This window comes from Barbus barbus, assembly GCF_936440315.1.
Source record: "Barbus barbus genome assembly, chromosome: 9".
Lineage (NCBI taxonomy): Eukaryota > Metazoa > Chordata > Actinopteri > Cypriniformes > Cyprinidae > Barbus > Barbus barbus.
This window is the reverse complement of record NC_136737.1, coordinates 33003484-33027269: the sequence shown is the minus strand read 5'-3', so window position 1 is coordinate 33027269 and position 23786 is coordinate 33003484. Positions and strand designations below refer to the sequence as shown.

The 23786-nt window shown below is 43.4% G+C and overlaps 1 protein-coding gene across 2 annotated transcripts in view; it reads left to right on the top strand.

Annotated features, from left to right (window-relative positions):
- LOC306875129 (protein NLRC3-like) overlaps positions 1-15569 on the top strand; it is a 102556-nt gene extending 86987 nt beyond the window's left edge. The window contains exons 10-11 of one of the 2 annotated variants that reach the window (XM_079425547.1): positions 1230-1276; positions 13688-15569. In XM_079425547.1, coding sequence (XP_079281673.1) covers positions 1230-1276; positions 13688-14232 — 592 coding nt within the window. In that variant the 3' untranslated portion in view covers positions 14233-15569. The remainder of the gene's footprint in view (positions 1-1229; positions 1277-13687) is intronic. The other variant, XM_079425548.1, reaches the window with a different exon arrangement.
- Positions 15570-23786: the final 8217 nt, after the last annotated feature.

The following is a 23786-nucleotide window of genomic DNA, read 5'->3' as shown; positions in this document are numbered from 1 at the left end:
GGATGCGGTCAGCCAGCCCATGCAGGAACATGTCCCACTGCGCCTCCTCGTTCCAGCGACACTCCGCCGCCAGGGTGCGGAATTCGATGGAGTAGTCAGAGACTGACCTCGCACCCTGACGGAGATCCGCGAGTATTCTGGCCGCCTCTCTTCCGGCGGCTGCGCGGTCGAATACCCGTTTCATCTCCTCTGAGAGCGCTTGGAACGAGGCACAGCATGGGTCTTGATTCTCCCACACCGCCGTTCCCCAAAGTGCCGCTCTCCCAGTGAGCAGGGTGAGAACGAACGCCACCTTGCCTTGTTCGTTCTGGAATGTTCGGGGTTGGAGCGCAAAATGCATAGAGCATCTAGTAAGGAAGGGTCTGCAAAAATTTGGCTCACCGGCGTATGACTCGGGAACAGGCAAGCGGGGTTCCACCTGGGAGAGGGGTCCCGATGGCGTGGGTGAGGTTGGCGGCGTGGGTGGCGCGGTGGGAGCTCGTAGCTGTTGAAACTGTTGGGTGAGCTCGGACACCTGTGTCACTAGAGCCTGAATAACACAACTCGTGTTATTCAGGCTCGCCTCCTGGCTGTTCATCCTGTCGATGCTCTGGGCGATGAAATCCTCCAGAGTTGAAACTGGGACACTCGCTGCTTCCATAGCTTGGTCAGATCGTTCTGTCATGGTCGGCTGAAGAGATGAGGAAACAGTATGCAAGTGAAACAGAGTTTATTGTACAGATGAAGTGAGACACCGACAGGATTGAGGAATGGAGTGACACAGTACTGGATGGGCACACGGTGAAGTGGAGTGGTGGTGAAGACAGGAACCGATAGTGACAGCAAACCTCCAGACACGGGATGAAGACACGACGACACCAACACGAACTCCGATCCACAACACCAAACAGATCCAGCGACGACGACAACGACGAGAAGAAGAAGTGGAGACGGAGAGACTGTAACAGGGAGACATCCAGGAACGATCTGACAGTGGAGAGGAGAAAGAGGTGAGTATTTAAGGCCACGGGAAATGAGCAACAGCTGGCGCGATTGACGAGGCACAGCTGAGGGAAGTGAGCGGATGATGGCTCGGCCACGCCCCCACACGTACACACATGACAAACCACGGGACAAAGAGAGACCGCGGATGGGTGAACCGTGACAAATACTGACATACTGAGCGTGTGTGTGTGTGTGAGTGTGTGAATGATGCAGATCTACATTAATGTGTGTTTGTGTGTTTATAGCGTGGATCATGGAGGAGAGATCAGGATGACAGCAGGACTACGAAAGTGTAGGTCTACAAATACACACTCACACACACACACACACACACACACTTGGTTATGTGAACTCATCTCATAGACTTTCATTATTTTTCTCTCAGGTTAATGATCTCTTCTGTGCCATAAACAAACATCACAGTAACCTGTGCAAAACACTAGATTTAAAGAGAAAGATTTTTTTCTTTTCTTTTTTTTTTTAACTAGTTAGCACTGCCAGGGCTCCTTTGCTCACAAAGATGATTTAAGTAGTGTGTCACTACATAATAGAGCTGCACGATTCTGGATAAATTGAGAATCACAATTTTTTTGTCTCAAATAGAGATCACAATTCTCCCACTATTCTGAACTAAACAAAATAATGTGTGACAAAATATTAATTGCTGCAGTCTATTTAAAAGTGTTTAATTTAAATGAATTATTAAACATTTTAATATATAATACAGTGTGGCCCGGTTTCACAGACAGGGCTTAGACTAAACCAGGATTAGATCATAGTTCAAATAAGACATTTAAGCAATTTTTATAAACATGCTTAGAAAAAAAAACATGACTGGTGTGCATCTTGAGACAAAACAAAAGCACTGATATATTTTAAGATCAGTCAGTTTCTTTCAGTTGAAACAGCTCAGACTTACATTTTAGTCTAGGACTAGGCTTAAGCCTTGTCTGTGAAACCCGGGGTATATGTATTTAAAATATAGTGTATTTAATACACCAATTTTTAGTATTAAAATGATGAAAAACGTCTCGGTTACGTATGTAACCCTCGTTCCCTGAGGAAGGGAACGGAGACGTCACGTCGGTGACCGACGAATTGGGATCTCGCTTAGAGAGTATCTAAACGAGCCAATGCACATTGGCATGCGATTATTGCATCCAGCTGCCGCTAATCACAGCGTGAGTATAATTAGGCAGCGGGTGCAGCGCATATTCAGGTTTTCGCTGAGGAGCCGAGCCGGTGACCCGGCCGCTCAGCGGTGGTACAGCAGCCGTGGCGACGGGACGTGACGTCTCCGTTCCCTTCCTCAGGGAACGAGGGTTACATACGTAACCGAGACGTTCCCTATCAGTCGGTCACTCCGAGTCACGTCGGTGACCGACGAATTGGGATCCCTACCAAAAGGCCACGGGTACTGCCCCTTCCAGTGTCCTGTGGAAGCCTCCTGAGCCCCTATTTTTTGGCGCAGGTCAGGGCTACCGCAGAAGACCAGCTACTGCTGCCATGGCACTACCCACTCAGTAAGACTGGATAACACTGGGAAAACGTACCCATTCCAGTTGGAACCGGACGCTACGGAAGCTCGCCCTTCCCGTAGGAGGTTCGGAGCAATTACGCATATGATCAACCTTAGGCGCATATGGAGGATTAGAGGAATTTGTACCTCATGGAGATTGGCAGAAGACCTGCCGGGGAAACACGGGCTCTCAGGCTATACCGTGGACTATACACATATGGGGTCCAAAAAAGGCCTTTCATATGGAACCCAGCCCTCTACCGGTTCTCATGGATTCAGCGAGTGAGGGCCTGGCGTCAGATGCTCCGCCACATCTGACTGCCGAGGGGACGGAGGAACTCGACAGGGTCTACAGTACGGACTCTCTGGAGCAGTTTTAGCAAGCCGACCCGAAAACGGGACCTCTCAGTGCTTCTACCCGTTTGAGGTGAGAACACAGGAGGAAACCGGTTCCACACGAAGGCTATAGAACCTAGCGAACGTGTTAGGGGTCGCCCAGCCCGCAGCTCTACAAATATCTGCCAGCGAGGCGCCACGAGCCAACGCCCAGGAGGATGCAACAGCTCTAGTAGAGTGAGCTCTCAACCTGAACGGGCAGGGCACACCCTGTACCTGATAAGCCAGGGTGATGGCGTCCACTATCCAGTGGGCCATCCTCTGCTTGGAGACGGCCTTCCCCTTCTGCCGGCCTCCGTGACAGACAAAGAGCTGGTCTGAGGTCCTGAAGCTTTGTGTCCTGTCAACGTAGCATCTCCGCGCTCGGACGGGACAAAGCAAAGCAAGGGCTGGGTCTGCCTCCTCCGAGGGCAGCGCTTGCAGGCTCACCACCTGGTCCCTGAAGGGAGTAGTGGGAACCTTGGGCACGTAGCCAGGCCGGGGCCTCAGGATTACCTGGGAGTCAGCCGGCCCAAACTCTAGGCACGGATCGTCGACCGAAAATGCGTGCAGGTCCCCTACCCTCTTGATGGAGGCCAATGCAAGAAGGAGCAGAGTCTTCATTGAAATAAACTGCAGCTCAACTGACTGCAAAGGCTCAAATGGGGCCTGCTATAGTGCTTTCAGCACTAGAGACAGGTCCCAAGAGGGTATAGAGGGGGGCCGTGGAGGATTTAACCTTCTTGCCCCCCTAAGGAACCTGATGACCAAGTCATGCTTACCCACCGACTTCCCTTCCACGGGGTCATGGTTGGCAGCAATCGCAGCCACATAGACTTTAAGGGTGGAGGGAGACAGCCTTAGCTCCAACCCCTGCTGCAAAAAGGAAAGCACGACTCTGATCGGGCACTTTCGGGGGTCTTCTCGGTGAGAAGAACACCACTCGACGAACAGGTTCCATTTCAAGACGTAGGCCTGTCTCGTGGACGGCGCTCTAGCCGAAGTGATGGTGTCAACTACCCCTTGGGGTAGGTCACCTAGAACCTCCGCGTCCCGTCCAGGGAGCAGACATGAAGTTTCCAGCTTCTTAGGTCTGGACGCGGGTGCAAAAAGGTGCCCCGTCTCTGAGTCAGTAGATCCTTCCTCAGAGGAATCTGTCAGGGAGGGGCTGTCACGAGGAGCATCAGTTCTGAGAACCAAGTCCGAGTGGGCCAGTACGGCGCCACGAGCAGGACCTGCTGCTCGTCCCCCCTGATCTTGCATAGTATCTGTTTTTGCGAGAAGGCTCACTGGGGGAGACGCACACTTGCGAAGGCCCCGCGGCCAGCTGAGCTGGACCGTCTGGGGATGGAGTCTCCATTCTCCGGGGAGCGCAGCTCGTGACAGCTCGTCGGCTGCCCGGTTGAGCAAGCCCGGAATATGAATGGCACGAAGCGACCTCAGATGCTTCTGACTCCAGAGGAGGAGGTGGCGGGCGAGTTGCGACATGCGACGGGAGCGCAGACCACCTTGTCGGTTGATGTACGCAACGGTCGCAGTGTTGTCCGTGCGGACCAGTACGTGTTTGCCTCGTAAACACCTTCTGAGACGGACCAAGGCCAGACGTACCGCTAGCAACTCTAGGCAATTGATGTGCCAGTGCAGTTGGGGGCCCGTCCAAACCCCCGACACCGCAAGCCCGTCGAACGTGGCACCTCAGCCGGTGGTGGAGGCATCCGTGAAATCACAGCATGCCTGGAGACCTGTTCCAGGGGCACTCCTGCCCGCAGAAACGAAAGGTCTGACCACGGGGTGAGGGTTCGGCGGCAGGCCGGTGTGACTTGGACCCGGTGAGTGCCGCGCTGCCACGCCCACCTCGGGACTCGGCCATGGAGCCAGTGTTGAAGCGGCCTCATATGAAGCAGCCCCAGCGGCGTGACTGCCGCTGCAGCTGTCATATGCCCCAGGAGCCTCTGAAATTGTTTCAGTGGGGCCGCTGTCCTGCTCTTGAACGCATTCAAGCAGTTCAACACCGACTGAGCACGTTCCTACGTGAGGCGTGCTGTCTGACTGACCGAATCCAACTCCATACCGAGAAAAGAGATCCTCTGCGTCGGGGAGAGTTTGCTCTTTTCCCAGTTGACCTGAAGGCCCAACTGGCTGAGGTGTGACACCAAATCCCTGTGTTCGCACAACTGGTCCTGAGACTGAGCCAGTATAGGCCAGTCGTTGAGGTAGTTGAAAATGCGAACGCCCTGTTCTCTCATGGGAACAAGGGCTGCCTCCGCAACTTTCGTGAAGACACGGGGTAACAGGGACAGCCCGAAGGGCAGGACCTTGTACTGATATGCCCATCCTTCAACGCAAACTGCAGGAATGGCCTGTGGCGCGGAAGGAATCGACACATGGACGTACACGTCCTTCAGGTTGACCGCTGCAAACCAATCTCGGGGACGGATGCACCCAAAGATGCGTTTCTGCGTGAGCGTCTTGAACGAAAGCCTGTGAAGGGCCCAGTTCCAGACACGCAGATCCAAGATTGGTCGTAACCCACCGCTTTCTTGGGCACAATGAAGTAAGGGTTGCAAGCCCTGTCTTCATATCGGCTGGAGGGACCGGCTCCATCGCGTCCTCCGCCAGTAGGACAGCGATCTCTCCACACAAAACATGAGCATCAGCTGCCTTCACTGCTGTGAGGTGGATGCCCCTGAACTTGGGAGGAAACTGAACCGCATAGCCGAGTCAGATGGTCCACTGGAGCCAGCAAGACGGGCTGGGTAGACAGGCACCCAGACACCGTACAAGCGGAGCAGCGGGACCACCGACGTACCCGCGGTGGGGCAGCGAGGTGGAACACAGGAACACGGCCCGTGGCGGACCAAGGGGTCTGAGTGTGCGGTGCGCGCTTACCTGGTTCCGAGGTTTGGCAGAGGGTGCGTGAGTAGGGCCTTTGATGACGCTCTCGAACCGCCCACTGCTGCCAGCTGGCGAAGAGGAGGATGAGCGCGGTCCGGAGTTGGTCCGTCCGCGACTCTCCATGCCCTCTTGGGACCCAGGGCAGAGACAACCGCTTCTTGTCGAGATTTTTGAAATAGGAGAATCTCCACCCGGCCCTCCACCGGGGGAGGGGGAGGCGCATCCGCCACCTCCCAAAGCAGTCCTCTCTCTCTCTCTCTGGGTTGCCCGTCCTGTGCCTCTTGCTCTTCCGCTCACCGCCAGGTTTGACGGGGGCCAGGACGGGCGGGGCGGCCTGCCTACGCCCAGCTCAACGGCACCGCTTCTGGAAGCTGCTGCGGATGCGGTGCGGGAGCAGGGACGGACGCAGGGGCCGCCCTCGGCGACAAGCAGGCTGGGGCGCTGCAGCCGGCGGACGGGTGGAGGCAGCAGCTGCCCGCCGGGGCAGGAGGTGTTGGATCGCCTCAACCTGCTCGTGAGCAGCCGAGAACTGCTGGGCCATGTTCTCGACTGCGTCGCCACAGAGGCCAGTCTGGGACACAGGGCCCTTGAGGAACCGATACTTTGTCGGTGTCCCCATGTCGACCAGACACAGCCAGGGGTGAACATCCTGGACCACAAGTGTGGACATCGCACGACCCAGAGACCGCGTCACCTTCGTCGCTCGTAGCGCGAGGCCTGAGGTACAAGCTCTCAGAGCTTCCGGATCGTAACCACCCCCGTGCATGTCCTCAGTGCCTTTAGCCTGAGGACCCTGCAGTAACGCCGTAGCGAAAGGTGGAGGCAGCTTCCCCACAGGCCATATAAGCCCCGCCGGACAGACCAGACGAGTACCTACAGGCCCGGAAGGGGAGGCACGGTTCGCCCCGCTGAGTGGAGACGGTATTAGGACACAACTGCATCGCAACCGACCGCTCCACCGGGGGGACCCCCGTATACCCCCTAGCTGCGCCACCGAGGGTGGTGAGGGGGAGGAGCTAGCAGGGCGGTTTCTGGCAGTAAAAGGTGCCGTCCACGACCTGGTAAGCTCCCCATGCACCTCCGGGAGAGAGGCACTAGGGCAGGGCGCTGAGAACCAGCGCAAACTACCCCGAGAAACCAGTCGTCCAACCTTGAGGGCTCGGGACACGGTGGGATCTCCACTCGAGCCCTACCCTCTCAGTGGCCCGGGAAAGCATAGCCGTGATTTCTAGATCCGACTCAGGCACTGCTACTGCCGGAGCAGCAGCAGCCGAATCTTCTTGCCCAGAAATCTCCAGCTCACCCTCCGATGCAGCAGTCGACGTCTGGTGACCGGGAGGAGCGCCAGGGTAACTGCTGGTGCTCCCCTTGTAGAGGGCCCAGCACGCTCCACTGACAGCTCAACTGGTTTTGGAGCGCAAGAGGGGCGATGGTCCCTCAAGGGTTGGTTCCCTGGAGGGTTTGCCACCATGCCACTGCCTGAAATGGTCCCCGTCTGTCTGCAGCCAGAACGAGGGCCAAATCAAGGCAGGGGCAACAGAGCTCCGTCCCTTTGTCGAGGTATCGGAGCCTGGCCCGCAACTCCAAGATGATCACCTTCCCATGAGAAGATGCCTCATCCACGAACGCCACCTCAGCATGCTTACTGCCCAGGCATGTGAGGCAGTGATCATGACCATCACCCGGCCCCAGGTAACGACCGCATCCAGAAACGCACGGGTGACACGTTGTCTGAAGCAAGACCCAACTCGTCTTTACAAAGACGCAACGTCAAGTTTGCCAGATGCAACGTCGTCTTTAAAAAGACGCACCCGTGAATGCTCTTTTAGAGAAATCACTCTTTCAGTGTGCTGAAGCGCACAGGGGAGATGGCCACTTGCAACACAATCAGGGGGTAGTGCAGCCTGATGTGTGCAACCCACTCGACACAGGAAGAACCACCGCTGCTGAAGCGCCGTACCGCCAGCACGAGAGTCTCCCAAAGAGCGTGCTTAACTCGTTGAATTCACTCGTCAGCAGAGGTCAGGAGCAGAACAATGTAACCGCTCGGCTCCGAAGCGAAAAGCTGAATATGCGCTGCACCCGCTGCCTAATTATACTCACGCTGTGATTAGCGGCAGCTGGATGCAATAATCGCATGCCAATGTGCATTGGCTCGTTTAGATACTCTCGTAGGGGATTGGTCTCTCTAAGCGAGATCCCAATTCGTCGGTCACCGACGTGACTCGGAGTGACCGACTGATAGGGAACTGGTTTGTATGAATGATTCAATGACTCACTCATACCTCACTTGTTTCATTAATGGATGAATCAGTGTTTTTGAACGAATCTCGAATGAATGATTCAATGACAAATAAATGTTTTAACAGTTACTTGTCGCCACCTAGTGGCGAAACGATGCAATCGACACAAATGTTATTTGAAGCGCCAGTTACTTTCAAAAGATGAGTGGCTCTATTTTGATCGCTACCATAGACATCAAGTAGCTGAACTATAAACTTTTATCCCAGTATTTCTATGAATGACTGTAAGACAGAAATAATACTGTGTAGTTGAAAAGACTGTTTGTGAAGCTTTTTCTTACCTAAACACGTTAACTGTCTGCTCTCTGGATCAGCAGCAGCGTGAATGCAGATTTGAATATTCCGGTATGATTTTTTCAAAGTTTTAATAGACACAGGCAAATCGTTGTCATTTAGAAAGTAGATCGTGTGGGTATTTGAATCGAGATCGTGATCTTTTAACGATTAATCGTGCAGCTCTACTACATAACAGTAATATGTCGATTCAACTTTAGAGTCATATGGAAATATCTTTCTTTTAATACACAAGGATTTATATTTATTGAATGACACATGACTATTAAGTCAAGTCAGCTTTATTTATATAGTGCTTTTAACAGTACAGATTGTGTCAAATCACTTAACAGTATCAGATTGGAGGATAGAGTGTCAGTAATGTATAATAATAATGTATAATTTTCAGTTAAAGGCATTTCATTATTGAATTCAGTGATGTCATTGTCTAGCTCAGTTCAGTTTAAATAGTATCTGTGAAATCAAACTGGCGATAATCGCTAGAAATTAAGTGTCCTCAATTAAGTAAGCCAGAGGCGACAGCGGCAAGGAACCAAAACTCCCTCTGAGACAGAATGGAGGAAAAAACCTTGGGAGAAACCAGACTCAGTCGGGGGGCCAGTTCTCCTCTGGCCAGGATATTGTTTGTTTATTGTTTATTACTTATTGTTTTAATTAAAATTTTAAATGTATAAGTGTATTATATTTCTATTTTTATATTGTTTATAAGCCCTTATTTACACTTTACTATGGCTCCAACACGATCACTGGAGCTGATCGTGGCCACTCTAGTCAATGCTTGGGTTTAAACCAGCCATGCTGCGGCGCGTTTCTGAAGCCTCCCACAAGCAGCTCTCCACGCTGCTTCGCTAAAGATACACATCTACATCTTTATCCCGGCTGAAGCACTTCTTTTTTAATATATAAGAATAATCTGCCTATGTTATAGTTTAAAGTTAAAGATATTAATATTAATATTGAGTCAGGTGAGTCTGAGAGTCTTATGTTTATTTGATGGTGATTTCACGTTTCTTGTTTGTATGAAGGTTAAAAATCATACCATGTGCATTAAGCGCTGTCATGCAAATGGTTGCTGTTTACGGTGTTTATCATAAGTACTTTTTTTTTACCTATTTAACACATTTGTTATGGCAAAGCAAAATAAGCAGGGGAAACTGAATCAGCCACTATATGACAACAACACCCAATCAGGGTCTGATCTCTCAGTATTTCGAGTTAGTTATACATTTTACATGGCAGCGCTGTGATGTTTTGAAAGATTTTGCAATTATGCAGAAAATAATTTGACAGTGTCATTCAGACACACATAGAATCAAGACACATCAATAATCAGAATATGAATCTCCTCAATGGTGACAAAATATTCTGATAAACAGTTCAACACTGAACATCACAAAACAACCTACTAGATTCACAAAAAAGCTTTTTGTTGATTGTCACTGTTGTTGAGATTCATGCGCTGATTCTTGATGTGTCTTGATTTTATGTGTGTCTGAATGATCCTATCAAAATATTTTCTGCATAATTGCAAAATCTTTCAAAACATCACAGCACTGCTATGTAAAATTGATAACTAACTCTTGATGTCTCTGTGGATCTAAAACACATAGTTCAATGCATTTTCTTTATATTGACCTAAAAAAATAAATAATAATCTGAACATTTTATTGGCACAATGCCAAAATATCAGAAAGCTGCAGCAAACATCATTTAATGAAAGCTAGACTCTTAATAATTTATTGCTGATGACCAATGTTCCCTCTAAGCTGTGCGCAAAATAAATAATATGCCAACACAAAAATGAGTTGGGAAAGCAATTTGATTTTTTTTTTATATTATAATATATTATATTAAAGCCTAATAAATATTTGACCTCAAAAAGGGAATTCATGAGCAAGAAATGCTTCATTTTTTCATATTAGCTATATTATATTATATTATTATAAAGAATTTAACTATTCTGCGTGAGATTTTTTTAAAATATGTTTTTAATTATTAAGCTTCATTGTAACACAGCACTGTAGAAAATGTTTTCTCAGGTAACCTAAAATGTGCATCATTTAGTTACATCAAGGGTCAAATCAAATATAAATAGCACATTAAAGTTCAAATTTACACCCTTTTTTTGTATGCACAGTACAGCTCTGGTTTAAAGACTGTTTTTGCTCAGGTGGCCGAAATGTCTTCCCAATAGAGAAAAGTTTTGCTCAGCAAGAAAAAAAAAAAAAAAATAGAGAAAACATTGCTGATGACTATACCACCAGCAATAAGTAATCAACATTACTTGACCAAATTTTCTGTCGCATTTGTTCTTTTACCAAATGAGCTTTAGAAACACACAGTGAAACCTGCCAGAGAAAAAGTAATACTTAAGAAATGAAAGATCAAGAGCCCAACTGAAGCAAACACTGATCTATATAATGGTGACATCAAACTTTACTATTTTCACTTAAACATCAACATCCAAACCTCTGTTAATTCTCAACAAGATGTTTAGAAATAAATAAAGATGCTGAGATCTTGAGAACTGTGAAATTATATATTTGATAATTTTCTGTAAAAAGTTAGTTTTTTTTACTATATATATATATATATATATATATATATATATACACATTTAAAATATGCATTTTTGAAATTAAATTAATACATTAAAAATATACTGTAAGAAATATATATTTTTGAAAATATATATTAAATATAGAAATTAGTTTTTTTAAAACCTTTAAAAAATATATTTTGACATCTATATACTTCAGGCTAAGAAAATTAATTATCTAGCCTCGGGATGACCCTGAATATTCGATGCTTTGATAAGAGGAGCCTGATTTTACTCACAGTCGAATAGTCACGGGGTGTTCTGATCATGCCATTTTGGCTATATGGGGGGTGCTCAATGTCTGATTTCACATAGAACTACCGGTTTTCTTCCAATAAGTTAACATAGAGCCTGTTAAGATAATGCTGTAAATGAGAATCTGAAAGGAAAGAAGCTTTAAATAAATATTTTAACGTGCATGAATAAATCCAACCACCACTATAGATTTAGGTTTCACGTTCCATAATCCGTGTCCGGCAGAGGAGCGTCTTGGTGGCAGGAATTTAAAACTTTAACAAGACTCAAATTAACACAGGCAGAGTGAAAGACTGGATAGGGTACGAGTGATTTCAAAACATTTCAGCTTGTTTATATATATTGTGGATATATTATTTATCTCGTATAAGATGCATTTGGTTGAGTTGCGCTGCAGTAAAGTAGTAGGCCTACGGTGATTATCTCAGCGGGCAGCACGAGCAGGACAAACAACAATGCAGAAAATTAATAACTATGACTGGGACTGTCATATACATAACATTATAATAATATTATGACGATAAAACGCTGTGATTTTTTTTTTTTTTTTAATTTAGATGTCGTGTGTCTGCACGTTGTTTCGTGAAGAATGCATCCACAAAAGGAGTTTGTTCAGAGCCACGCAGACACGTTCATGTGCATTCAGGGCATTTTGTGCAGGGTAGTAACTGATTACATGTAATCTGGATTACGTAATCAGATTCCACAAATTAAGTACTTGTAATCAGAGTAAATTACATTTTAAAATACTCATAATCAGACTACAGTTACTTTTTATGAATTACATGATTACATATTATTCACACAATAGCAATAAATTATTCATAATTCATTGATTCTCCCTAATTTCTCTTTTTCATCTTTTAGATTTTCCTTTCTAAAATATCCCACTGATTATATACATATTATAGATGTATTTATAGTCCAGTTTTGTGGACATTCACACAAAGATCAGTCATTATTCAGGTGGCGACAGCATTTGAACTCTGGATGTACAAAAATCATTTCAGGTTTAAGAAGGGTTTCAACATTGCATCAACTACTGATGAACACATTCATTTTTATTTTAGTTATTACTCTGTAGGTTTTTTAACCATGTATTATTAATTATAACTAATTAAAATGTGCATTCACGTATTTCTTAGTTTACATGTAATGCAGGTATTCCAAAACTTTTTGTCATCTAAACCTTATTCACCAAATATATTTGATTTAAGTACCCCTGAGATTAAAAAATACATATTTAAATAATTAAGTATCACATTTGCATGTTCATGTTTTTTTTATGTTGATTAATGATCACATGGCATGCAGGTAAATAAAAATATTTCATTAGTAAGTGTTTTATTTGAAACAAAGACTATAGAAATACAAAGACAGTTCACTCCTATACTTATGAATGGGAGAAACTGGTAATCTTCAGCATGCACAGCTCAAAACAGAAATGCAGAGCATTATAACTTCTGTGATATACATAACGTTATGAGAGCACTATTGTAAAAAATGTTGTGACTTTTTAGGGTTTCGCTGACTTTAATGTTAACTATCTTTTAAGCAAAACATAAAACATTATTTTTGTATCTGCAAGGCATCCATTACACATTATTTACAGAATGTAAATCACCGGGAGAATAATATTTATAATAATAATAACCCACCCCACAACCATATACCCTCTACACCCATCCACACCCCACACATCAACTACCTTTCACCCAAACCACTTCTCCCACATCGATATACCCGCCTGTAACCTGCACTTACTCCCACACCCACCAGTGTGAGTAATTATGACTGTCCAGTGTCTCACTTGACTTTTGATAATGTATGTTGTCCCCACCCTCAAACATATGATTCGACTATCAGTCAACTATCGGCAAGATTCGAAACTTCCGATTCGACTGTGTGAATCCTTAAGCGGGGACACCCCTAATCTAGCCCCAGAAAAACATTTATAAATATATTTTGGTATATGAAGGTTGAGACTAAATATATTTCCTATTTCAAAAATATATTTCATTGAGCTTCTCTGTTTGCAACATATATTTAGCATATATTTCAATATATAGTTTTGCCATATGGGAGAGCTCACGTTGAACAAACTCTGGCGTATTGAGCGGATTCTGAATAAACCCCTCTGATTGGCCGTTGTGTTCACGCGCTCAACAAATACATCTGTGATTGGCTACAATGATCAACGCTGCAGAAACACACTGTAATTAGAAAGCGTTAATGCTCTTCACAGACACACACACACACAGGATCGTCTGAAAGCAGCATCTGTCAGCGGGAACCGAGCCGCTGCTGCAGAAACCTGCTATCATTACGCTTTAACATTTTAAAAACAGCTTTCACTATATTAGTGAGGACATTTGTGCATAGTGAGGACAGTTTGAACTTTGCAAACATACAGACATCTTCACTGTTGTGTTGTTCTTGATGTTTCTCTCTTCTTGTGTTCAGATGCCTGTGATCTCACACTGGATCCAAACACAGCATACACTCGACTCGTTCTGTCTGATGAGAACAGGAAGATCACAAGTGTGTATGAGAAGCAGCCGTATCCTGATCATCCAGAGAGATTTGATGATGTTCTCCAGGTTCTGTGTGTTGAGAGTCTGACTGGACGCTGTTACTGGGAGGCTGAATGGAGCGGAGATTATGTTGATATATCAGTGTCATATAAAGGAATCAGCAGGAAAGGAGAGAGTGATGACTGTATGTTTGGATTAAATGATAAATCCTGGAGTCTGAGCTGCTGTGGTAACGGTTTCTTCACTGTCTGGCACAATAATAACAGCACTGATATACTTGACATGTGTTTATCCTCTAATAGAGCAGGAGTGTATGTGGACGTGTTGACCGGCATTCTGTCCTTCTACAGCGTCTCTGACACACACACACTCACACACTTACACACATTCAACACCACATTCACTGAACCCCTTTACGCTGGGTTTAGACTTTATGATGATTCCTCAGTGTCTCTGTGTGATATTAAACGATAGAAAGACTCTCTGTAAATCCTCTTTCTGATGTTCACATGCACACAAACTCATCAAATCTCACATCATGACATCTCCAAGGTTCCCCAAGGCTTTGTTCTCGGCCCATTACTGTTTATTATTTACATTATGCCTCTTGGATATATTAATCGTCGTTATGGGTTTCATTATCACTGTTATGCGGATACTATTCAGATATATACTGTTTGCCATCCAGATTCTACCAAACCACATCATTATCTATGTGTGTTAATGAGTTAAAGACATGGTTAAATTCCAATTTTATATGTTTGAATTTGAGCAAGACAGAAATTTTTATTACTGGTCCCCCAACAGAAAATATAACTAATGTTCCCAGCTTTAACCTTGATGCCACAACAATTTTTCCATCAGCCACCGTTAGAAATTTGATCCTTGATCCTTCACTAACCCTGGATGTTTACATTAATAAACTTTCCAAAGTTGCATTTCTCCAGCGTCGCCGTATAGCTCAACTTCGTTCCTATGTCAGCCCAAAAGATGCAGAATCATTAGCGCTTGCTTTTATTACATCGTGCATCGACTACTGTAATGCTCTTTTTGCTGGTTTACCTGCACACTCAATTTCTCGGGTACAATACATTCAAAATTCTGCTGTAAGAATACAAACCAACACTAAACGATCTGCTCATATTTAACCTCCACTGGTTACCTGTGTCATCTGTGTCTATTTATAATATTCCTCTGCTTACCTTCAAATCACTCGATGGCCTTGCTCATTGTTACCTTTCTGACTTACTTTCTCCTCACATTCCATCTCAATCGCTTCGATCTTCAGGGTGTAATCTTCTGACTGTACTTACCTAGATTTTGTCTATCTTCAACGGGTGGCAGGTCATTTTCTGTCATGGCTCCTAAGCTATGGAAATCTTTCCGCTGACAACAACCTCACTGTCTGACTTTAAAACACAACTCAAAGCCTACTTGTTTACCCAATACTACCAGACATACTTTGCCGTATTATGATATGCAACTGCATTCATCTTGTTTTCATTTTGTTTCTGGACTGGGCAAATGTCTACTGTCCAACTTGATTATTTGAGCTGACTGTTTGTGACTATGTGAAATGACTATGTGTTACTGCTTTGGTAAAGCGTCCTTGTGCCTGGGAAAGACGCTATATAGATTAAACATTATTATTATTATTCATTTTTGATTGTTTTAATTATCTTTCAAAGTTATAAATCTACATCAGACACATACTGTTCTTTATCTTTAATAAACAGAGTAATAAGGTTGCTTTAATATTTATATTGTAAACTGATCAGTAAATGTAATAAAAGTTCATTAGTGACTCATTTAATGATGAAGTGGTATCTGAATCTCTGATGTGAGCTGACGACAGTATGAATAATGATGAATGTGATTGAGATCAGCAGAATGAAACACAGAGGCTTGAATTGACTCAGAATGAATCCGTCTCCCGATCGTCTGCTTTATTTTTCTGTCTGCGCTGATTTAACACTCAATTCACTAAATGAATTCTGTACAAACACTCACAGTATCGCTGCTGAACACAGTTGATCTCGCTGTAATTCCAGTCTTTCAGGAGCTTCAGAGCTTCAATCTGCTGTTTGATCACTAGAAAATCTTCATCAGCATCTCTTCTTCTGAAATAATTGTCTTTTCTGCTTTATTAAGTCTCCACGAGCACAACAGCTTTATATGACTGGAGCCTCAGCTCTCACTCAGATATCTCTAGTAAACAACAGGCCAAAGTAAAGCTGATATCTGCATCTGTTCATTTAATTATCTTTTTCTATCTGGGCCGCAGTATTACTTTTTAAAAGGACAAAATAGTCATCAAAGATGAGATTATTGGGCCCCGAGAGCCAAAGCAGTGTGTCTGAGGATATTCTACAAAAAAATAATAATATTTCAACAGCTGAACCCAGTTGGATATGAATATTAAAGATATGTATAACAGGCTATTTTTTATATATATATATATTATTATTTTTATTATTTTTACATCAGGTAGTTTATGTATGACAGATTAAATAATATAAGACATAATGAATGATCAGAGATACTGTATGGGCGCTCAGGGTTTTATTATTTATATTAAGATGTCAGATCATGTGTTTAATCTACACTGAACAAAATTATAAACGCAACACTTTTGTTTTTGCCCCCATTTTTCATGAGCTGAACTCAAAGATCTAAGACTTTTTCTATGTACACAAAAGGCCTATTTTTCTCAAATATTGTTCACAAATCTGTCTAAATCTGTGTTAGTGAGCACTTCTCCTTTGCCGAGATAATCCATCCACCTCACAGGTGTGGCATATCAAGATGCTGATTAGACAGCATGATTATGGGGGGTGTGACCACCATTTGCCATCTCCTTCGCATAGAGTTAATCAAGTTGTTGATTGTGGCCTGTGGAATGTTAGTCCACTCCTCTTCAATGGCTGTGCGAAGTTGCTGGATATTAGCAGGAACTGGAACACGCTGTCGTATACGCCGATCCAGAGCATCCCAAACATGCTTAATGGGTGACATGTCCGGTGAGTATACTGGCCATGCAAGAACTGGGATGTTTTCAGCTTCCAAGATTTGTGAACAGATCCTTGCAACATGGGGCCGTGCATTATCATGCTGCAACATGAGGTGATGGTCGTGGATGAATGGCACAACAATGGGCCTCAGGATCTCGTCACGGTATCTCTGTGCATTCAAAATTCCATCAATAAAATGCACCTGTGTTTGTTGTCCATACCATAACCCCACCGCCACCATGGGCCACTCGATCCACAACGTTGACATCAGCAAACTGCTCACCCACACGATGCCTGCCATGTTTTTTTTTTTTTTTCTTTTTTTTTTAAAGGGGAAGGGAAGTGGTGTGTGGCCAAGTATGGTGACCCATACTCTGAATTTATGCTCTGCATTTAACCCATCCAAGCGTACACACAGTAGTGAACAGACACCCGGAGCAGTGGGCAGCCATTGCCACGGCACCCGGGAGCAGTTTGGGGTTTGGTGCCTTCGGGTCTCATCTCAGTCGTGGTATTGAGGGTGGAGAGAGTGTTGGTTATTCACTCCCCCACCTACAATCTCTGCTGGACCTGAGACTCGAACCCACGACCTTCGGGTTACAAGTCCAACTCTCTATCCATTAGGCCACGACTGCTCTGTACAGTGAAAACTGGGATTCATCTGTGAAGAGAACACCTCTCCAAAGTGCCAGAAGCCATTGAATGTGAGCTTTTGCCCACTCAAGTCGGTTATGACGACGAACTGGGGTCAGGTCGAGACCCTGATGAGGACGACGAGCATGCAGATGAGCTTCCCTGAGATGGTTTCTGACCGTTTGTGCAGAAATTCTTTGGTTATGCAAACCGATTGTTGCAGCAGCTGTCTGGGTGGCTGGTCTCAGATGATCATGGAGGTGAAGATGCTGGATGTGGAGGTCCTGGGCTGGTGTGGTTACACGTGGTCTGCGGTTGTGAGACACCCGAGTTATGTGCTCCTTTTTTTGACATCAGTGGCAATGAGTGATTTTGCAGAAACTTTTTGCAGATTATCTGTTTCCTAATCTACAGTGGAAGATAAGGAAATAAAACAGAGGAACTGAAATTTGTTTAAAATATCATCAAATGGCTTTGCAAAACTCACATTGAAACATTCACAGAACTATACTAAAATAGACTACATGGCTGTTTGCAAAAACAATGCCCTCAGCTATATATGCATTAGCTGAAAAATGTATTCCTTCAATTCAATGTAAGTTGGTTTGGATACATGTAAATAATACTGGATCAGAGGTGTAAAGTCCAGGGGTCAGAAAGTAAAAGTCCTGCCATATATTTATTTCACTCATGAACTCAGACAGCTGATTTAACTAATTAGCAGAGGTGGGACCAAGTTGATCCTTTCAAGTCACAAGCAAGTCTCAACTCAAATCCCAAGTCCTCAAAGAGTTATTGAGATAATTAAGTGACTAATTAAATGATGATTGAGCATTAATGATGAACACCTGCTGTTATTGAGCATCACAGAGGATCAGATGTTGATGTTTTATTGGTTAAAATGATGCCACCATCATGGAGACCAGTGTTTGCTTTAGTTGGGCTCTTGACCCTTGATTTCTGTGTTAAATCCAGCTTAATAACATTGTGATGTTGTGAAGCACAGAGATCAGGGGCTCGTTCTTCGTACGTCGCTAACTCAGTTAGCTGGATTTGATTGTTGACGATTTGGCATGATCTTGGATCGTTTGGTTCTTCGACGCTCATCCTGGACTTGCTGTCATAGCAACAGGTGCGCAAGCTTAAACCTGCTCGGGAGCAGGCTTATTTCATGTAAACAGGATTAGATCGCGGCTTTATAAGCGGAGGAGATAGGGAAGTCTGTCGCAGCCATGTCTTGTCCATTTTTACGACAGCAACCTGTTGCGGAAGGTGCAAGAATAATTCGCAGAGCTTTTCGAATTAATCGCGTATTGCGGGATAGACAGGATCCTTTGGCGCAGCGCGAAAGTGTAATTGTTGAGAGATATCGTTTTTCTCGTGAGGGTGTTATTTACATCATTAATTTGTTGGAACCACACATTAAGTGTTCAACACGGAGGAGTCGGGCTTTGACAACTGCACAGACTGTGTGCATTGCCCTGAGATTCTTTGCGAGTGGCACTTTCCTTTACACTATTGGAGATGCAGAGAACTTAGTGAAAAGTGCTGTCTGTCGTGCCATTCGCAAAGTTTACCTGGCACTCAAGCAGTTTTTAAGGGTTTTTGTGGTATTTCCAAGCCACTTAAGACCCCAGGTGGTAAAGCAGAATTTTTTTGCTATTGCAGGTACATTTATAATTGTTAATGACATGCAATCATGACCATGCCAAAAAGTATGACTAACAGTATGTGTCCTTCAGGCTTCCCTAACGTGATTGGTGCCATAGATTGCACACACATCCCCATCAAGGCCCCACCAGGCCCCAATGAAGGGGATTTTGTGAACAGAAAGGGGGTTCACAGTATAAATGTGCAGGTAAATTACTATTACAATTTATAATATATTACATAAAAAAAAAAGAAATGGATCAAAAAGTATGCAGTTGACTGACTAAAATCTCTTAGATGGTGTGTGACGCTATGTTCCATATCACAAATGTGGAAGCGAAATGGCCAGGATCAGTGCATGACTCAAGAATTTTCAGAGAGTCACATTTATGCACATTATTTGAACGTGGTAAGGGAACATAAATGTCAAGCTCACAGTATTACACACACTTATGCTGAGCCTAACAAAACTGCATTTTTCCATTATACAGGGGATTTTGACGGGATCCTGCTTGGAGACAGGGGCTATGCCTGCAGGCAGCATTTTATGACGCCCTTCCCTGACCCAAATCCTGGACCACAAACCCGTTACAATGCAGCTCTAGCCAGGACAAGGGCACGCATTGAAATGACCTTTGGGCAACTAAAGGAAAGATTTCAGTGTCTGAAGGGTCTGAGGGTTGCACCTGACAGGGCCTGTGACATCATTGTTGCATGTGCCATCCTCCACAATATTGCTACCATCAGAAAGGAGAGGACCCCTGTGGTGGAGGTGCAGCCTGATGATGACCTCCAGCCAGTGCACTTGGACCAACCTAGTGGCAGAGCTGCACGGGACAGAATTGTGGAGCACCATTTTTGAATGTGTAAAATAAAAGACAAGACAAATATGCTTAGTTCCTGGAGTTTTATTTAAACAATTTTTTATAAAGAAAAGCCAGCAAGTCATCTTTTGCCTGCAATAAGAGATAGTTATGTAAAGTCAGCAATACTACTGTGTGTCAAATGGTGTATTAGCACTTACTCTGAAGGTCCTTTTGAAGCAACTCTATCTCTAGTGCAATTTTTCTCTTTTTCAAGTTGTCAAGTTCAATTTCTCCTCTTAATTTGTGTTTTTTCAGGTCCAAATACTCGATTTTTTGTTGAAGATGCCGTTTATATAGGGAACGGATGTCACCCTGTGTCATTTTGTGAAAGAAAAAAAAAGGGGTCAAAACATGCCTCATGCAACAAAAGTAAAAAGTAAAAGTACAACACTGTCCACCTCTGTATCAGTTCTTTGTGCAGACTCTTCTGCAAGCCTTTCTCTAGGTGTGGACTCCTGCTACTCATATTGCAGACAGAAAGAATAGGTACACAAGTATATACAAATTAGTGTAAAGTTATTTATGCACTTACAGGTTCTTCCTCCAAAGGACAGTCATCTGAGAGGGTTTCTTCACTGTCCTGTGCAATGGAAATAAATGGGTATTCCAAAGTGTTGCACTCTCTTCCCTTTATGAAAGTTAGAAAAAGTACACAACTTACTGCATATGCTTCAGCCACCACTTGCTTGGGAACAGGTAAAAGTGTTGGTGTATTATGTAAAACTGCACAAAAGAGGAAAAAAAAAAATAATTACAATTAACTACACTGTAAAAAATATAATGTGATCAATAACTCATGGCAACATTTTATTTTAACTAAAAGTGTAGAAGTCTTCACTTTCACAAATGGTTGAAATGACTGTACCAGCCATTTGGATTATACTTCATTTAATGCAGCAACAAATAATTTTACAGTGTACTAAGAGAATTGAAAGCTCATTTAGCCTACCAGTAATGAAGGTGTTGCTGCTACTGGTCCCTGGCTTTGGGTCTGAGGAAGAGCTGCCCCCAGGGATGCCCTCCACAATGGTTCGGTCTTCATTCAACCCAAGGGCCAGCTCCTCTGCTGGGGTATAATGTGGTGGTGCAGGACCACCACCTGTTTTTTTTATTTCAGCCTTTTTCTTGGTGGCTGTTATAAACAGAGAAACACATTATTTAACAGTGGCTTTTAAAAAGGAAAAAAAGTGGCTTTTTAAAATAAAGACAGTATAACAATTAAAGGCTACCATTTTGTAGAATATTCTTGTACTTCACTTTTACTTGTCCCCATGTTCTAGTGGGTCCCGTGGTGGCTCTGACATAAAAGAACAAAGTAAATATGAAATTATTAAAATGCAAAAATACACACTGTAGAAAGTAATAGAAACATCTACCATGGACAGCACTTACGCATTTAATTTGTCTGCTACTTTTTGCCAGCCCTCTCTCCTGGCTTTTGCAGACTTTGAGGTGTTTCCTGTCGTTTTAATTAAAGACTCAAATTCGGCATAACCTTCCATTAAAAGCTCTTGTTCTGCTTGGGAGAAAAACTGGGCACGTTCTTTGGCCATGCTGAACAGCCAATAACAGCGTTGCTAATCATTGTTTCTACTATCGATACATATCCCCTTTTAAACCAGCGCATGAACGCGCAGTTATCTCAGATAACTCAATCCAGCGATACTAATCATCAACAACAGGTGTGTTCGAAGAACCCAATTAGCCGGATCATGATTAGCACGATGAAATCATCTCGGATGTCTCATTTGATCTCGGATGTTTTAAGCAACGTACGAAGAACGAGCCCCAGTGCTCTACAGTGAGGCGATAGTAAATGCTTTTGTATGATGAAAAGGTCATCATAAGCTGGCCTGATCACATTGAATATTCCTTCTTTTTACGATTTATTTGCTTAGGGTTTGTGTTTTCAACCCTGGGAAACTACAGCATGCAAGTGTTGCTCTAATAGTTATATGTGCATCTCAACTATCGTGACATTCAACAAAATGCTTCATGCTGCAATGCATGCTGGGTAACACCATAGTAAAAAATCCCATCATGCACTGCAGTATGAATAATTATTGTCACCACTGTTGAGGATCATATAAGTGTTCATGTCTAAAAGCCTGAGCTGGTACAGTTCTTTTACTATTACTGAAGCATTATGGTAGTATTTGTTGCATAGGACCTTTTTTTTGTAGTTCTGTCATAGCTGATTGTCAGTCAATAAACGAAAGCGAGAGACCACTCCATGATGTTCGCTCAAAAGAGTTACAAGCAGTAAAAAGTGCTAACCTGCTACTTCAAGCTTCTGATTCAGCAATGCACAAATGTTTAATATGGAACAATATTGCAATTACTTTAGAAGCAAATTACTTTGAAAGCTAAAAGGGTCAAGAGACAAACTAAAGCAAACACTGATGACAATTATGGTGGCATCGTGGTGTTTTTTTTTTTTTTTTCCTTTTCTTGAGCAATAAAACATCATCTAAACCTCTGTTAATTCTCAATAAGACATAAAATAAAGTCAATCTGGTTAGTAATGAGTGGAGCTGGTGATGCTGTTTGTGGAGTTGTTTAATCAGATCTTGAGAGATTTAATGTCTTATTTTATTTCAGTTGATTTCATCTGTGGCTGAAGTCAGTTGTAGTTCTTGTGTTCCTCTTTTCTTCAGCGATGTTGATTGTTAACAGCAGGTGTTCATCACTAATGCTCAATCATCATTTAATTAGTCACTTAATTTCTGAAACTCAGTTCCTGGAGGGCCACAGCCCTGCACAGTTTAGATATAACCCTAATTAAACACAGCTGATCCAGTATTTATATGTTTTATATCTATACTAATCTAATCATTTAGGCTTATTTGAAAACTACATGGTGTGTGTGTTGGAACTAAACTGTGCAGGGCTGCGGCCCTCCAGGAACTGAGTTTGACACCCCTGGGATAGACCTATGAATCTCAAACTAGTTGTTTTTAATTAAAGGAATCAGTTATAATAATAACGTATAATAATAAGACATTTGGGCTGCTACCAGGCAAATTAAATCAACATCAACAATTCATCTTTGCAGTGCAGAGGAAACACAGAAGCTTCATCTGAATGAGGCATTTAGATGTAGTTACACACTGTTTAATGCAGGACATGAATACATTTAACCTGCAGTAACAAATGCAGAAATAATGTTTTGATATATAAGACATAAAATGTTGAATACTTATGAAATTATATATATATAAAAAATAATGTGAAATGTGAAATTAAAACCGCCAGTATGTGTCACCAAGTCACTGTTGATAAGTGAGTCATTGTGATTGAACCGAATCATTTAAACAGTTGATTCATTCAGGAACGAATCACCATCATGTTGCTCAGAAATGCAAAACAGTGTAGTGGCTGTGTTTGGGGTTATTTTTGTTGTCGAAATATGGTGTCTAAAAGGCAAGTCTGTTAATTAACTCCTTGTTTATTGAACTGTTGTAAAAAAAAAAAAAAAATGCTGATCATGCTGATTTTTGGAGAAAAACGGCACTCTTCTTGTGATATTTATTTACTATATGAAATTATATAAATATACATTTTCTGCCCCTATATCTTCAATTTTGTGATCATTTTAAATGCACTTTAACAGACTGAATCACACAGTGAAAGAACACACTCTAAAAGCATGAGCTCTAGTCTAATCTACTAGACTTCACAGCACTCTGTGGGAGCGTTTCCTTTGGTTTGTGGCTAAATACTGATAATATCAAATCGCACATCGTTAAAACAACAATTACGATATTATCGTAGACGATATATATCACACACCCTGCACCACTGTCTTTTTGGCTAATTTGTGCAAAGCCTTTTGCTAAACTGCCAAAGCTTCATTTTAACGACCAGT